Source organism: Chaetura pelagica, unplaced genomic scaffold (assembly GCF_000747805.2).
Source record: "Chaetura pelagica isolate M959 unplaced genomic scaffold, ChaPel_1.0 scaffold76, whole genome shotgun sequence".
Taxonomy (NCBI): domain Eukaryota; kingdom Metazoa; phylum Chordata; class Aves; order Apodiformes; family Apodidae; genus Chaetura; species Chaetura pelagica.
This window is the reverse complement of record NW_009970723.1, coordinates 13,709,832-13,728,479: the sequence shown is the minus strand read 5'-3', so window position 1 is coordinate 13,728,479 and position 18,648 is coordinate 13,709,832. Positions and strand designations below refer to the sequence as shown.

Genomic DNA, 18,648 nt, shown 5'->3' with positions numbered 1-18,648 from the left:
GGTCAGGGGGTAATGGGTGTAAATCGGAGCATAGGAGGTAGGTGGATGTGCGGGGCGGGCAGCGCGGGGGGCGGGCGGGCAGCCGCCCTGCTGGGCAGGTGAGACTCCGCGAGGCGTGGGCGTGGGCGTGCTCCTGCCTGCCGGGGTGTGCGTGTGGGTCGGTGCGTGTCTGCGCGCCTGTAACCTCTGTAGCACCCGGGTCACTCAGTTGCGTGCGGATCCAGCTGCTCCCCGCGCCGGCGGGGATCGCGTTTCCCAGCCCGGCCGGTTCCCGCTGAGTCCCGAGAAGAGCGTGAGTGAGCAGCGTCCGCTATCGATCACGTATATGCTATAGGTACACATGTTTTCTACGCATGCAACACAGTTATTGGGCTGCAGGCTTTTCCTAATGGCACCGGGCATTCGGCCTCGGGAGGGGGGAGGGATGGGGCGCGGAAGAAGGGGCTAATAACGAATTAATTGTAGATGAGAAGTAATATCCGTCCTTGAGTCATCAGTCTTAGAGGCATAATTTCGTTCTGAAAGCTCTTAATCAAACTGGAGATCTACTATAGGAAAGCACTGCTTTTCCCATAGGATTATCAGATTTCCACCAGAGAATACAGATCCTGGATTATTGAGCTACATGGGATTTGCGTGTTTCTTTCTAATTAGTCTGAGAATCTGAGTTTAAATTCTATATTTGAAGGGGGGTGGGGGGGAGTAATTTGCTTCTAAACGACTGAGTGTCCCTTTTTTCTGACATTTTACACAGTTACTCCGGTTATCCTGTGCTCTGTAGATGATTTGCTGCCTTAATTGGATATTAGTGTCAAAGGTTGATTAGATTCCCTAATAGATTTTGGATCTGCAAGAGGATTGCAGTTTTAAATGCATAGTTAAAGGAATCTGTTTGCCATCTCCCCTCGAACGGTTGAGAGGAAGACTGATGTATCACATTTGTGTTATCTTCTCTTTGGTTTATTAATGTATCATCATGAAGTTGTCGCCTTTGGTTTTCTTGTTATTTTTTCCCCTCTGCTATTTCCTTTGCAGACCAAAAAGAAATTAATGTCAGAGAGGATTTGTTTAATCGTTTAACAGCTGACACAAGGCACATCCCTAGCAAAATGCTGGTGAAAGAGTAGAAGATTTTTGAGATACAGCAGCTCTGGTACTGTGAAGCCTCTTCAGCGGGTCAGGGGCAGCGTTTGCTGAAGGATGTGGTAGCCCAGGAGTCAGGGCTTGCCGGGACGAGGTTAATGGCTTGCATGGAGCTGCTCTACCTGGCTGAGGAGAGCAGGCAGGTGTCCCTGGGCACTGCTGCTGGCTGGAACCTGCCCTCCCCAACCTACGAGCAGCAGCAGCAGGGTGAGGGGAGTGAGGTGGACCCCAGAGCAGCTGCTGCCGTGGCAGCGCCTCACTGTGACAGGCATTGCAAGCCCTTGCAGAGGGGCCCTGTGGCTGAGCCACCCTCAGCACCCCAGCCCTCCACCTGGGGCACCTCACCCCAGGAACACCCCACACCCCCCGACACTTCCCAGCCCTGCCACCTGCCCGAGCACTTGCCTGGGGAAGAAGATGGAGGGAAGAAGAAAGCCTGCTGTTGTGCCCAGGAACTCGAGACCTCATTCACCTGCGTGGATGAAAATGTAAACTTGGAGCATGCAAGAAGTGCCCTGAGTCCTACGGACAACCACTGCCATGATGGCCCTCTGCAGCAATGTTCCTGCAGGGACCTGCCGCCCGAGTGGGTGCATGATTCCCCTTCCCTGGTCTCTGAAGAGGATGATCCCGCCTCAGAAGCGGCGGCCGGGAAGTCTGTGGATTATGGGTTCATTAGTGCCATTTTATTCTTGGTTAGTGGCATTTTGCTGGTGATCATTTCCTATGTAGTACCCAGAGATGTGACTGTGGATCCTAACACCGTGGCTGCCCGGGAGATGGAGAGGCTGGAGAATGAGAGCGCTCGGATCGGGGCTCACTTGGACCGCTGCGTTATCGCTGGGCTGTGTCTCTTAACCCTGGGGGGAGTGGTGCTCTCCAGCCTGCTGATGATGTCCATGTGGAAAGGGGAGCTGTACCGGAGGAGCAGGTTTGCATCCTCCAAGGAGTCTGCAAAGCTCTATGGGTCTTTCAATTTCAGAATGAAGTCTGGTGCAAATGATAATATACTCGAGCTGTCATTAGTTGAGGAAGATGTGCTTGCTGTAGATAATTAGCGTGGTCATGATTTTTAAGGCAGCATTTCTACAGGAAAATATGTTTCATTAACGAAAACAGATGCAGCTAAAGATATCTGGTGATGCAGTTTTTTTGTCTGACAAGAGTGGTTTTTTTCTTAAGCTCTGTAATCGAATGTTTGCAGTATATGAGCACTTGTTGTAAAGGGAAAATGTGCCAGAGAAAATGTAACTGATATAAAATAATGGAAACTACTGAATGCAACTGATATAAAATAATGAAAAAAAAGAGACAATAAAAAGAGATTTGTGATAAGTAGGTTCCTCAGATAGTCCTTTATCCTAATATAAAACATTCCATTGGTGTCTTGCCTATATAATTTTCTTATTACTCCCATATAGAAGAAGAAATGACCTTGACACTTTGGAGGCTGTTAATTATTGGAGCCTGCAGGATTATTAATGGACTGTTAAGAAGCAGGACCAATAATCAAATAGCAGGGCTAATATTTAATTAAGAGAGATGCATTTTTATCCTTCAATTTTAAGCTGATCCCTTCTCTTGTATTGATTGAGAGCTGGGGAAAAAAGAACACCACTTGGTCATGACTTGCCACAAATCTCCTATATTTGCAAACAATTGTACAATTAGTGATGATCATTTAAAATATAAAATAAGAGGCAAAGGGCAGGGAACCATATGGCCCATGGTATTGGTAGGAGACAAAAGGCTCTTTCAGCTTGAGGTCAGTGGCTCCATTTCAGTTCAGATTAGCAATGATTGATAGGCATTAACTTCTGATAGCTATAGTGGCCCATATAAAAGAAGTTTAGTTCCTGGTGGACAGATGTCTTTGTGTGAAAACTGCCATAACTCGAATTAACTGACCTCTTCCTGAAGTCTCAAAAGACCCAAAGAGTAAAAAAGCATAGGGATGCTGAAACTGAACACTTCTCCTTCAGTACAGATGCCAGAAGAAATTCAAGCTCAGCTGTAGACCTTTGCTTACACTGGGGCTGTCTGCATCTTACTAGGCCTTTTGAAAATTTGGTTTTATGTCACTCGGCTGTCAGCCTTCTCATAGCCAGTAAGGAAGGGTCAGGAAAGAGCTTCCTGGGGCTCATTCAATGGAAACCAATTTATTTGTAAAAAATAAATTGTCAGGAAATATAAAGGTTAAATATCATACAGTTGGACTGGCTGACCCAATACTCATTTAACGTAGGCGATGATGAAGGGTACATGTTATTAACCACAGTTCTATGGCACAGTAGCCAAAAACCTGTACCAGTGATGCTATTTACCTTATTATCAACCAGATTCTGTGGAACATTAAAACTGTGTTCTTGCAGTGCTGGGAAAACCAACAAAGATTGGTTTTCTGACAGTGCTGCTGTCAGTTCTTACTGAACACTGGTTAATATATATATATGTCCTGTTAACATATGTATGTATATTAATATATATATGTATGTGTCCCTGCCAAAGCCAACATGAATGAAGAGATCTGTCTGTATAGACCCTGTCTGCTGAGTCTTGGTAGAACCATGTGATTCACAGTCACAGCCTTGTCAGTTGTGACTTAAGTCTCAAATATCAGCAATATAAAATATTTTTTAGATTGTACTTTTTCCCCTGTTGTGACATATCTGGGAAGAGTTTTTTTGTGAAGGGGGAGGAGATATCCTTTATGTCCCCCTTACCCAGGAATATGTGGCAGCACAAGGTTCAGAATAACAAATAGCCAAGGGCAATATGGGGTCCTCTTTTGGTGATACTGAATGCTATTTTCCCATCTGGTTCCTCATTCCCTCTTCTCTGGCTGCTCATGTCAGGATACACATGCACCTGTGTCTGGCACTCACCTGGTTCAGTTCCTTGTGCTTGCTTGCCAGAGGTGCTGGTGTGTGTGCCTTCAATGAGGGCAAGAGGACCTGTGCAGCTCCAGGTTCATGCCTTTGGTCACTGTAAATACTGTGATATGGTCCCCAGACTTTAATACTGGCCCAGCTGAAGGGGTGCTGCTTCAGCTATCAGCTATCTGCTGCTTTAGTTCAGTGTTATTTGGCAATTAAAAGAGCAGCCTTATTGGGCAGTGCTGCTGCCTAGATCATTTTGCCAGTTTATGTCATGATACAGAGTGCGTTTGCAGGCAGGAACTCAACAGTGGCCAGCATCTCCCCAGTCATCTTTGGAGAGCTTACATCACTCTGGATGTGTCATCAGGGATTCAGGATGGAATTTCTAGGGTAAATAAATGGAATAGCTTCCAGATGTGAAGAGAAGCCTTCAGCCTGTTGTGATCAGAGAGAGTGAGGAACAAAATGGCCTGAGAAGCAGGACAGAGAGAGGAAGGTTCCTACTTAGCTGGCCTTTGCCTGCTGGTGTGTACAAGGACACTGCCTGCAGAGCCTGCCACACGTGAGGTGAGGTGGTGGGACAGTGCTGCCTCCCACCCTGTCCTGACGACAGGAAGGGGTTGGTCTTGACCTTCAGAGTCCAGGGAAAGCCATGCCAATCAAGAGAGCACATAATGCTGAGCAGGGGTGGCAGCAAGATGGTGTGGGGCAGGAGACAGACTTCACAGGGAGTGGAAACCCTTTCACCCCCTCAATAATCACTCAACTCACCTACACAGCAGAGGCTCCAAAACTGTATCTGGAGGTTTTGAGAGCCATTGGTTTTGGTTTTTAATGCATAAAATTGGAGAACATTCTATTATTGCAGAAAGATGGCAGCCAAAGCTGTAAGGATCATGGATTTCTTGTAGGAACCATGGCATGCCTTAATGCTAATTATTAGCAGTAGAAAAGGAAACGTTCCCCTAACTGTCAGTATGTTATTACTGAGTGAGTTTTCTGACACTTTGTAAAATGCCTTTCATAGATCATGAGCCTGCAATACTTAAACGTACCCTCAAATTTTCCATGAGGGTTTTAAGGAAACAGAAGTCAACCTGATAATCTAAATATACACTGCAGAAGTGTGAGGAGTGAGAAAAGTTAAGTAACAGTACTAATCCATTTTCTTTATTTTGGTGTTAGTGTGAGCTACAAAAGAGGCAAAGGAAGACCTGCAGAGTGCAGGAGTTTAGCAGATAAAAACTCTCAGGACAGGATCTCTCTGATCACCCCAGATACCTTTACAAGTTACAGGACTGTGGCTTGGTGGTACAATATAAAATCTCTGGACGCTCAGGTTCTCATGCTGTGCAGTGCGACAGAGACCAAAACACCTGCTGTTGGGTGGCTGGTGGTGGGTAATGAAAGTATTAACCTGCTGCTCAAAGTGAGTGGCACGAGAGCACCTCACATCACTCACCTCGCACAGGTGGTACCAAAGGCTGATGCCATGGGAGATTAATTGCCCTCTTGTGCACCCCTGCAATTTGATTTCTCCTGCTCAAAATTTGAATACATTCAGGGTACAAGTATGAGGAGAATTATTGGGGGTTTTATTCCATTGCCTGGGCTAAAGTTGTCACATGGATCACTGGAGGGTTTTATTCTTTGGGGATCTAAATTTTGGGGAATACCAGGTGGGTTTTAGGTGTGCCCTGGAGTACCCTGCAAACATACCAGGATTTGTGCTGTCAGTCAGTTTATTTCTGACCGACCCTCACAGTGAAAGGTGACACTTTACCACCTTCTACCTCACAACACACCTGCAGGCCGGGCCCTGCCCTGGCCTCTGCCTTCCTGCCTGTGGGGCCGGAGGGGCAGCCCCGGGCTGGCTCCCCGCTGTGCAAACAGCTCCCTGGTGACCCCTTGTCTCCATTTCTTTTCCTCAGTTAGAATTCTGTGGCCCAGGCTGGCCCTTTGGGAATTGCCTGGCAGTTGCTGGGGACTCCCACCAAACGAGGCCCATCGCCAGGCACAGCCGTCCCTGCCTTCTCCCTGCCAGCCCGAAGCTGAAATGACTGAGACTCTCGCCTAGGAAGCTACTCTGGGTTGTTGCTGATTTTGCTATGTTTACAGTTTTTTACTCTTTGTAATTATTTAAAAAAATCTGTCTGTGATGAACATAGGGTTTACTGACTGGGAAAGCAACTGGTTTAGTCTTGTAAATCTTCCTTTTTGACCCATGACAGGGCAAAATGTGATAGTCCATCATGAGCTTTTCAGTAGTGCATTTGATGCCTTATTATAATCGTAACAGCATTCTGTACAGATTGAAAAATAAAAGTGTATAAAGCTGAGTGCTGTCGTTATAGTACTCTTTGCTCCTTGCTGAATGGCCACTTGCAGTGCCTGGCTCTCACCCTCCATGCCATCAGTACAACCCCTTGTCCCCAGCCACCGGGAGCCATGGCAGGATCCTGGTGGGGAGCAGGGCTGCCTGACACGAGATGACTCCAGATCTGGCTATGCTGGCACATCGAGCTTATCCCAGGCTCACCCAGCAACTCTGTCCCTGCTGGCAGGTCCTTCCCATTCCCTGACAATGGAGTCTTTAAACTGCAGTGCCAGTGTCCCACCTAACTCTGTATAACCAAAGAAGTGAGGAGAAAAGGAGAGTGGGACCAGACTGGGCTGTGCGATCAGGCAGCCAGGAGGGTGCTGCGGCAGTAGGTGGGTGTTGCACCCCGTCCACCATAACCGTGCACATCATCACTTCAGTACCACGTCCTCACCCCAACCTGACTTGGCTATGGCCAGGGCAGGACAGCAGCTGATGCCAGGCCCAGCACCAGTTGTGGTGATGACAGCTGTGTGCAAGGTCCCCAGAAATCGCTGGTGACAGCATCTGACACAGGGAGAGGCAGGAGCAGTGCTCCCAGAGGGCTGTGGGCTTGGCATGGCCACCTCCGTGGTGGCTCCACCTCCCTTTTCTAGAAGAGGCACAGCATGCTGTGACTGCACCAGAGTGGGTCCGTGACAGGGGCGTGCTGGTGTGGGGCCAGCAGGTACCAGTGCCAGCAGCTGAGCAGGTCCTCCAGGGAGCCATGGTTTGCTCCTGGCTTGCGTTCTTTGTTCCTGCCAGATCCCCAGTGCCTGTCAGTTAAGCACCTTTGCCACCTCTGACAACCCCTGCATCCCCCCAGATGTGATACAAAGGCATGGCATGCAGGTTTATGCCTTGTAATGTCATTTTTCATGACAGGATCAGACCTTTCCTTTCCACAGTCATGTGAATCAAAATGTGGGTGGGAGTGCTGTGGTGGGTGCGGGTCCAGGCTGGGCAGGGGTTGGTTGCTCTTATTGCCGATTTCCACAGTATCAGGTAAAACAGAGCCCTGATTCGCACTTCAGGTTTCAGGCTTTACGGCTGTAGCAGTAGTACATGTGTCCCCAAGGTGATGGAATTGGCTGCAGTAATGCTGCACTGGTACCAGTTATAGCCTATGGTGTGCAAACGATGGTTAGTAAGAGGTTAAGAGAGTAGATGCATTTATAGATATGACAATCCATCAGCTTAAAGATCTGGGAGGCTTTCTAACTGAAAGCAAACCCTCTTTTTTACGGGATTCTTCTTCATCTTATCATTTTAATTTTGGAAGCATCCATTGTCATGTCCTATATTCACAAGGACTTTTTTCCCCCGTATTTATAAGCTCTGACAAGGCCAAGAGTCCTGTAGGCTGCAGGGAGGTGAGGCTTCTCTGCTTTTCTTATCAGTTAAAATTAAATTGTGGCTGTTGTAAGTGTATAAAACTAGACAAGATAAGAACCTCTTCTTTGAAACGAACTTGGTTAATATTTGTTTGTGTAAACCTAAATGCAGTGTTCATTGTAGAAACTCAGCCAAATAATGCACATTATTATTAGATTTTCAACACAAATCCACAGTTAAAATTCCTCTGCAGACCTACTGTATTCAAGAATTGTGATTAGTTTTCTGCTCATTTATGTGCAGATTTGTCCACCTTTATATATGGTAAAAATATGGAGGTATTATCATTATCTGAGTTGCACTTTACAGGCATTTGGTGGCTGTTATGAGCATTGCAATCTAACATTTTTTATTCACCTGCACCTAGTGTATAATCCACAGACCAGCACTGAAAGTTCTTCCATCTGCATTGAGAAACTGATTGGCATGATACATGATGTTTTCAAAAAGCCTCCTACATGTAGATATCAAAGTTCTGTATAGAGCATATAGTGCCCCAATTTTACAGATTAAATGATTCACCTCATTTGCCCAGAGTGCCAGGTAGAGACCTGAGCACAGAAATCAAGGCCTCTTAAGTCACAGTCCCACAGTACAGAAAGAGTTTAATTATTATAGGACCCCTGGAACTAATCTGAAGGGATGGCAACTTTTTTTTTTTTTTTCCTGAGGAATACCGTTAAAATTTGACTTCAAGCACAAAATATTTTTTTTTAAATCCTAGCAAAGTCAACTCAAACTAATTTTTGCTAATATCTAGTGGAATTTGTGGAAAGTTTTGCACATTTAAGGCATTTGTATTATAGTAAGATTATTTTTTTAAGGTTTCAAAAGTCAATAGGTTTCTGTTGAATTGATAAACCAGATATCTTTATATCAGCTTTAATGGCTTATCTTTTCCAACAGTGGTCTCTGCTTTGACAGATGTGTACACAGGGAAATTTAGCTATTGTTGAATAAAACATTTCCAGAAGCAAAATTGATTAAGTTCCTTTCATAGAGGAAAAAAATCAATTCTTCCCATTAGATGTAGCTAAAAGATGTTTATCAGCTAGAAATGTAAATAAAGTCCTTTAATCACTATTCTCCAACTGCAGTATATCCATCTATAGGAGATTGTCTTTTGTCTCTTTATAGCTTAAAATAAATTCAGTTCAACTCTAATATGAAACAGCTTCTAAAAAACTAACCCGAGTAACTGTGCTAGAACGTAAATAAAATCAAGTAGCTTTCTTGACATTTTGGTATTGCTTTTCTCAAGGATTAACTGTTCATGAAATGAATGTCTACTTGATAATATATCCAATTTGGGAACAAAAATATATTCACTGAAAGGCAGAGTAGTAAAAAGTGCCTGACTATTCTTCGTTTCTATGTATGATCTTTTGCTTTCATGTAATAGGGACAGCACTTTCAAGATCTCTTGATTAGTAATTGTTAAGGGCTATCAAGGGTCATGTAGGGCTATTAACAGAAAGATGCAAAGTCTCTAGCCCTCTAAGTCCCTAAGCTTCTGATTGTTAAGAGCTGAGAGACTATGCTGCTGCATGCTTGCCCTACACTGTTCTAGATACAGCAGTATCTGCTGCAGATAACTGTCTGAGACAATTTTATGATACATGGACCTTTGATTTGATCCAGACTAACCCCATGTTTTCAAAACTTTATGCTTTGCCTATAGTGAGAATACGAAATAGTTGCTTTGTTGCTGTGTTTTCCTAAAGAAGGAACTACAGATCAATAAGTCACAATCTTACCTTTGTTTTTCCCTCCTTACAGGAATGGTAACCATGGCTGGAAGAGCTCTTTAGAGGTCATTTTCCAGTCTTCTAGAACTTCATTCACCCTCTATGAGTCCTCAGAGATAATTGCTCATGGCTGTGAAATTGCTTTACTCAATTCCCTGAGCACTCTGGGGTGAATTTTATAAGACTCACATGATTTCAGGATAGATAATGTATCTGTGTAGCCTCTTTTCCTGCTCCCTACCAGCCTAAATTCTAAAGTCTATGGATAGTTTGAATTGTTTTAGATTTTTTAACGCACTTCAGCCTTCTCAGTGTCATTTTTAACTGTGCTTCTGTCTCCCTCCCCACAAACCAGAAAACGCATTCTTCCTTTGTCTCTTTTCTTTCTACCATAAATATAGAGCACGTCCTCATGACCTTTTTTTGTCTCTTCCATCAGGATCTCACTTGTTGTCCTTGTCTGTTGTCCCCACCAAAAAAATTATAAATTATTATATACATGTCCTAATTTCCCCAGTGGGGAAATTTCTTAAATTTTAGGTCACTCTCCTGATTAGCCAGTGTTTATAGTGCTTATCTTTCTTTCACATTTTCATATTTCACAAATACTTATGTTGTTTCCTTTATTTTGGTTAAGGATTTGCTAGATTTCCTAGTGTCTTTTTTTTTTTTTTCTTCTTGAAACTTCTCTTTCATGGGAGCACACCAACTAGTGCTTGGAATTTACTGAAGTTTCTTGTTCCTTGAGACGTATTGTCTGGAGGCAGAAATAACCTGCTGTACCAGCTCTACACTATGTTCATTTTTTTTTGGTACTGGTTGAGCTTAGGGAGAAGCATGGTCACTTGGTTCCCCACTCCATCCCGCCACCCACCTCCACTCTTTCTTCACTCATCCTTTCTTTGATACAGGCACAAATGGTCCAGGATGGAGATTTTATGGCACTCTTGCTCTTTAAACCAAACTGTTATTGAGGAAAATACTCCTGGCCTATCTCTGGTATCCAATGTCAGTGCATGGCTACTGAGATGGGAAATACCTTCACTTAAACTTCACAGGATATTGAAACCAGTCTTAGGAAAGCGATGAGTTAAAGGCAAAAATCAATATCGGACATTGCTGAAATGACTCTGTTCAGCTGCTGTTTTAAGTGGCTTGTGCAGACCTTTCAAATCATGTTGCCAACAAATGGAGGAAATCCAGCTTTTAAAAAGTCAGAGAATTATTAATAGTGTGTTTGACCTCCAGCTCTGCACAGTCTACAGAACGAGCATCATTTATCATATGCTGCTGCCTTATGCCTAATTCTGCAGCCCCTGTTGGGAAGCAGTTGCACATCAGAAGAGTGTACTGCAGAGAGTAAGGGTCAAAGCTTTAGATCCATGATGGGCTGCAGAAGGGAAGGAGAGAGGGAACAGCTCATGGTCAATCCCCTGCACAAAAAGGGAGTGGTACAGGAACCTCACACATCATTCACACACTAATGGTGTTTGTAGTCCTAGTGTGTGAGAGAAGAGCATTGACCGTGCCGAGGTTACACTTTCAGCTTTCCAGAAGGGATAGAGAAGTAGGGAGAGAAGCAAATTTCAGCTGTCTTCATGGGAAAATGAATGCTGCAGCCACCATCCTGGTGTCCTAGGAGTGATCTAGGGCCCAGCACCTCCAGCTGGTCTCCTCAGCAGGCTGGTCTGCTGTGCAGCATTTGCGGCACAAGGAAGCAGCCTGAACCTCTATTAACTTTAACCACTGCCTGAATAATGTAAAGTGACAATCCATCTCTTATTGCTGTTATTAAGCCAGTTTTGGACAATGCCTTATCATCTGCAGGGAAAAGAAGAGGAGATGTAATGCAGACAGCAAATTTCTAGGTAAAATTGCTCTGTCTGAGAAGGGGAGAAAAATGCCACATACTGAGCTGAACAAATCTTTACATTGATTTCTGGAACCAGAGCCCTTCTAGGAGCACCACAAATGCATGTCTTTATTTAGTGCTTGGATTCAAAGAGCTGTCAGTCTTTCTCTATCCAGACAACTCCCGTTTGTATTCACGTCTGGGGTGGTTCAGGGTCATACATTATTTCTGCTTGTGCTGTTCTTGCCTCACACTTAATTCCACAGTTCTTCATAAGCCTCACACATGCAGGCACACACAAAGAACCACTTGAACACCACTGCCTTGGTGATGGGGCAGTATCTGGCTGAAACATGGCACTGCTACAGCTCTAGGAGGGCACACCTCAACCTGGATAATTAAATATATTTCTGTTCTCATAGAGAGTTGTAAATAACCTTTTAAAATCCATAGAGGTCTTATTTATACATTTTCATCTGAGAGGCCAGATCTTGTCTATCAATGGACATACCTGTGGTGTGTGCTCTGCAGCCCAGCAAAGATATTGATGTACTACCAATAATGTGGTTCTGGGTCCAGTGCTTAGGAATAAAAAGGCAATTATTTTATATGTGCCCTCCAATTCAGAGGGTATTAAGCCTGCCTTTCAGCTGGGTGGCTGAGGTGGCCTGAGATAAAATTTGAGGCCAGTAATAAGTTGCTTCTCCTGCACAGAGCAAGATAAAAGAACAGGCATTGTGACTCAGAGAGATAAACAGGTCTTGGAGATGCTCTGCAGCACAGTACTAATAGCTCAAGGCTCTGGCTCAAACCACAGTAACCAGAAAAGTTTTAGTGGCTTTCTTTTTTTCTTTTTTTTCTTTTCTTTAGTGGCTTTATTTTTTTTTCTTTTCTTTTTAAATTTTTCTTTTTTATTATTTTTTTTTAATCAAAGGCAAAGGATAGAATCCAGGCCATGGAAGACCAATATGGAAAGTTTGTACAGTCTTTAAGAATCCTTCACTGGAAATGCTCCACGTCCCATTGCAGCATGCTACAACACACAATAAAAAACACACATGAATAACTGTAGTCATTTATTTACACACAGAATGAGCCAATGCATGGCGAGTAAGGAGGTCTGTATCCAAACACCACATGATGTGACTCTCTCACAGCTCCAAGGGAGAGAGCACCTCTCTTCATCTTGATCTGAAGCTCCTCTCATGGGACCCCCAAGCTAACTGCTATTGTTTGTCCAAGGTTTTTACTATCATTTATATAATACAATGTTTGGATTAGTTCCTGTTTTAATGAAGCTGCTATAATACACTACACTATCTTAAGCATACAGAGTTATCTGTGCATCTTACTGTTTTATCTTGGTGAAAATAATGGGAAAAATAAAAATATTTTTTCATTCTGTTGTCAGAGAAAACATATGGAACTAAAAAAAGAAAATAGGAGGGAGGGTGAAGGTCTTGTCAGCGAGCAGGTAAGAATATGGATTTCATAATGGAAATAGCAACAATCAATAATTATTGGGGAAATAGATTTCACATTTCATACTGAATTGAATTTAGTCAGATTGGCTGATGATGTTTTAATATAGGAGGCTTATTAAGAATGTAAATATATATATAAAAAAAAAGAAAACCAAAGGCAGGCTCCCACACAGTGATACAATAGCAACGACTTCTGGATGTTTCGGTGCTAGTCAGCTGGTTTTGAGTCAAAATGTATCTCTCTACTAAGCCAATTTATTATGACTTTTAAGAAACACGGAGTTTGAAAGCACTGTCCCTTCCATGAAATTATGTTCAGTGTCAAGAGTTTCTGATGCTGCACTGTGTAAGACCAATTATGTTTCTAGTGATGGTAACAGCAACGACTTCTTTGAATTTAATTGCTTTGGACAGAGCTTAAATTCTCTCTCTCATCATTGTGTCATCTTTCAGAATAAAAGTTGATTTTGCACTTAATTTGAGGACACTCTACATTCTCCAGGTTCCCCTGCGGGCACAGATCGCCCCAAAACCTAAGGCAGTGGCTTCATGAGCAACTGAACAAATCAAGCAGTTTTCTGATATTCCAAAGGGGGATCTTGTTTCTCCTCCATCCTTTCTATCTTCTTCACTCTTCCCTCACCTCTCCCAGCCATGCAGTTTCTCTCTGTCATGTGTACCCTTTCTGATGGTTGTCAGTCCCCTTTATAAGCTGATGTCAGGCTTGGCAGAAGACTATTTCATTATAATTAGAACAGTTTTCATCTCTCCTTTCCATTTTCCTATGTCCCACTTACTTCTCACCTTGGGAAGAAACTAAGATGCTCCTTGGAACATGCCTGTGTGGGTGGTGACAGACAGATCCTTGCTTGAGCTATGCAAACTTTTGAGCTATCTGAACACAGAGCCAACTGGGTCCCAAGCAGCACAGAGCTGTCATAGCAAGGCAAAGTGCCCAAGCACAATTGTGCCTCGCAGCATATTAACAGAGCTACGTGATTTGTGGAGTGGAAGTGCCTCGTGCATGGTTCATCTAGGTTTGGGCAAAGAGAACTGGAACTGAATGCAGCTGCTTCTGTAGCTTTGCTTCTTCAACTGTCATGGCGATTGTCCTCGCTGCTCTGCCAGCTCCACCCGTACCCTGACCCCTCTCCTTCAGCATCACCTCTTCAGTTAATTCTGTATCTCTTGTATTACTCACAGGTGCTTTGCTGTCATGAGCTGCATGTAAATGCTGTGCCTATTGTTCAGGATAATGCATTTCTGCTATCTCAACGAAATATGTGTATCCCATTTGGTTTATTAGGTAATTAAACTGATCTCTAGCAAACCTTCAAAATGTCTTCTGCAGTGAAGCTGACTTTTCAGTGCTGGCAGTAGAAAAATGGTCTCTATGCCCTGCAGAAAAGTTTGGTTTTCATTTTTTTATCCAAAGTGCTTCAAAATAATAGTCTAAAAATCAGTTTCAAATATTCAGCAATCTTTGGCTGAGTGATCTGTAGCAAAAGAAACATATGGGAGGTACAGGCATTGTCTGATCTTATCTCTCAAACTGAAAGAGAAATAATTTGCCAAAACAGAGATTGCTTAGAAGTTAAGAAATAATTTTCTTTCCTCAGAAACATGTCCTGATGATTATTCATTTCCTTTCAGTAGATCACTGAATGACACTCCGTGTGTCAGTCTGCTTTCAGAGTTTCATAAAAACTACTGGCAGAGAAGAAGCCATTTCGCAGAATCACAGTGGAGGCTGGTGGACATCTCCGGAGCTCATCTGGTCCAGCCCCTTCTCAAACAGGGTCAGCAAGAGCAGATACAGCCTACAGCTTGTCCTGTTGAGTTTTAAATACCTAGACAAGAGAGAGACACAAATGGAGTCTCCACAGCCTCTCTGGCCAATGTGTTCCGGCATCTGATCACCTGCACAGTAAAAAAGGTCCTTCTGATCATTAAACAGAATTTCCTGTATTTCAGTTCGTGCCTGTTGCTTTTTGCTCTGTCAGTGGGCACCACTGGGAAGAGTGTGGCTTTGTCTTCTTTATCGCCCACCTCAAGTATTTATACACACAGATAAGATCCCCTCAGCCTTCTTCTCTCCAGGCTGAGCAGCTGAGTATGATAAATTCAAAGCATCATACTTGAAAGCCATCATACACCAAGGACCACAGACCTTCTAGAAATGGTAACTTGTAGCACCTTCTGGCTGGGTCCAGAGATCTCTGCCTTTAGACACATGAAAAAGGGAACAGCATTCCAAGAGCGATGGAAAGGAAAAAGGTATTTTTCCTCAGCCCAAGCAAGCATTAAGGTGGTCTAGAAGGAGGGTCAGTTTTTTGCCTTACCACAAGAAAACAAAAATATTTCGCTTAGCTTATGTCAATTTGAAATGAAAATATGTGAAATGAGAAGCCAAAGCCTTTTGCACAAACATGTTGAAATGAACTTTTATCATTTTGTGAGTTCCCACCTGCCTTTAGTTCACCTAAAACTAGCCATGAATTGCAGTCTGACAATTTTACTTCTCATCACAACACTCTTAATCATCCCTGTCTCAGTTGTACATCTATCTGGTGCATTTCGATCTCCTAATTTTTGTGTGGGTTTGATTCATGGACATCAGAAATAAAATACAGACACTGGGCATTTAAACATTTTTTTTTCATCTGAAGAAAACAACTTCTAAATTAACAGAGTCAGATATTTGAAGCATCTATCAGTTCATGCTTCCCATCAGCAAAGGCATTTCATTATTTTGGCACTTTCTTACCGCATAAATGATGTCATGCATTTTCTTTCTTACTTTTACAGGGCAGGAGGTGACTGCATGATAAAATCTCTCTCTCTCTGAAGTTTTAAGTGTCATGGAGCTTTTTTTTTTTCTTTGCCAGAGGAGATGCTCAGACTCTTTTGGATTAATACCAGTTTTCCTGACCTAAGATAAAAAAAGCAATAAATAATTAAAAAAACCTATATCCTCCAGCTGGCTTGTTCATATGAGTTAAAAATGCAAACAGCTTGTAATTAACTACAGTGTGTGAAGAGGTTTCTTCTCTGGCCCTGAATCAATGGGAGCTTTGCCAGTGGCTGTGGCCCACATTCTGCAAAATTCTCCAAAAAGAAGAAGTATGTCTTTCATAGCTGTGAAATCAGATATAGCAGTAATGAAATTTGAGGTTACAATTGCAATTGATCTCACTGATATGGAGACCAAATGACAATGTCTCCATTGCAGTGATTTTTGAGAGCACCTTCTGTTTTCTGCACCTCTGGCAAAGCCCCCAGGGATGTGCTGTGCTAAGTGGTCTTGTGAACACCAGGATGAAGGAAGTTCTGCTTCCAGCAGATTTATGTTTCATCATTAATTGAAGCTTTTCCAAAGGTGTGGTCGCTGTTTCTGCTTCTTTGTATTGTCTGGTGTCTAATAAGGTGTGAGCTGTTGCTACACTTTTCCCTCAGATGGAGCACTTAAAAGGTCCCTGATTCCTATTCAATTGCTAATGCGCACTGAATGTAACAATATATGTGCCATTTATAACTCTCAAAAAAAAGAAATAATTAGATTGGTATTGGTTACTCGGATAAAAATTTATGGAAGAAAGATAGACAATAGACATGTACATGTGAACATATATATACAGGGTGAGTACAGGAGCCTTGTTTTGCTGCATGGAGCTGGCCTACTGAAAAGACACTATTGTCACTAGGTCAAACCAGGCAGGGATTTTTTTAATGATTCTGTGATTTGGTTGTATTCACAGTTCTAACAACTCTGGGTTTCAAAAACTTTTTAGTACAAGTCTTGGTTGCTAAATGTGATTTCAATGTATAAGAACTTTATTTTTTATGAGCATGCTTTCAGCATTTCCCATTCTGATAGGATATTTGATTTGTTAATGAATCTCATACAGAGGTGAAGCTATATTTTCCTATAGTAATTACCAATTACAATTATATCAGTGCAGGCAGGAAGAAAGTACAGATTAAACAAGGTCTAAAACAAAGGCACTTTGAAGATGAAGTTTCTTACAGTAGTCCCTCCTGGGAAATTTACAGACGCATAATTACTGCTTTTTTCCTCTAAGTTCTTCTGCTCTCTAATGGTATGTAACCCATGTACAGACATACAGAGGATCTATGTATTGTCCCATACCAAATGTGGAAAGCAGGTCATACTGCTATCCACAATTCAACAGAAAACAAAGGAAAAAAGGAGGGTTATGATATTGCATTTTCAAGCAGCACCAGTAAAGCAAAACTTTGCAATCAGCACCATATCAGCTGAAGCTCTTTGTCATGACAGAGTGAAGACCTTCACTCTGCTCGGTTTAACCACAAGTACATTCACAAAAGTACAGGATGGTCTCAACTCATTTTTGGTGACCAGAAGTCAATAGTATAGTGCTCCTGGATTTAGCAGATGAATTTATAACCTGACCAACACTGGTAGTTGAAGCAAGTTGGAGTAATGCAGCATGTGAACACTTTACCAAGGATCTTGCAACCCTGGGAGTTTTGAAAGCCGGATGGATGGTTTTCCTAAAATAATAGTAATAATAACGATAATAATTATTGTAATTATAACAGAAACCCTATGTGCTGTGTAACACAGTAGATCAGAGAGATAATTATGGTCTCTTGTGACCTTAGATGCAGTAATTGATTTTAACTACTCTTCTTTGAAGCCTTAGCATGCTTTTCTGGGCTGACTTAGAGCAGGTCACGTACCATAACCACTTTACTTCAATTCTCCACGCACATCCGTTCCCTCATCTTATATCCCTGCCTCATAGTGCAAGGCTGCAGAAGGAGCAGTCTGAGCATCTCTTCTCTGCTCCTGTGAACCAGCCCAAGGAATTAGTGTTCACAAGACATGGAGTAAGCCTTTCCCTCTGCAGGAAGAAGTACAATATGCACAGCCTTGTCTCTTAGTGGAAAAGGGGAAAAGAGGGTATTCCTCAAGAACTCTGGATAACAGTGTCCCCATGTTAACTTGGAGCCAGGACTCTTATGTATCACACTTACTTGGGCCTATGGCTAATGAGGCAAATTAGCCCTACATGAGTGAAATATCTGTCCTACAAAACAGAGCCATGTACATTCCCTCTGAAAGGCACGTGTGTGCCAAGAAAGGCAACCTGCTGGTGCTGGGCATGCACAGAGGGGCTCTACAAAAGGCTGGTTCTTTGTGTGAGCAGAGCAGGGGGGTGTCATGTCACATAAAACAAATTGCTACTGTTCAGCCCCTAAGAACAGGCAGAAAGAGAGGCTGCTATTGAGTGTTCCGACCATCTTGCACTCCCAGAATAAATTGCTGTTACAGAAAAGGCTGCTTCAGTATTTCTGGCATGCGGCAACACAGTACAGCATGTTAGCAGGAATAGGTAAAGGAACCTTGTTTACTTCTATTAGAAAGACTCTGTATTGTTAGATTTTGTTTTTCTTCCAGTGGGTGATCAGATTTTTACAAGGTCAAGTGGCATTCAATCCAAGCATTCAATCTATTAGGAATGGACATGAAGGAATTAGCCTAATGTCAGCTCAGGAGAAAATGCTTTTAATACAGACATATTTTTCTACAGAAGGAAGACTTCTGTGCTGTCTCTGCTGGAGTTGTGTATTAGTTTTTCCTAAATTCTTGGGAAAGACAGAGCTTGAATTGACAGATGTCTCTCATTTTATTAAGCACAGCTATTATGTAACATTACTTATTGCTTCTTAGTTCATTTCAGTGATTAGCATTTTCTGCAACTCTTGACGCAATGCAGTGGAAACGGGAACCAGAGGCAGC

At 42.8% G+C, this 18,648-nt stretch overlaps 1 protein-coding gene across 1 annotated transcript; it reads left to right on the top strand.

Annotated features, from left to right (window-relative positions):
• The first annotated feature begins 1,241 nt into the window (after positions 1-1,241).
• On the top strand, positions 1,242-2,451 carry TMEM74 (transmembrane protein 74). Its single transcript, XM_010006476.1, has one exon. The coding sequence runs from the start codon at positions 1,242-1,244 to the stop codon at positions 2,199-2,201; it is 960 nt and encodes a 319-aa protein (XP_010004778.1). The 3' UTR covers positions 2,202-2,451.
• The last annotated feature ends 16,197 nt before the right edge of the window (positions 2,452-18,648 follow it).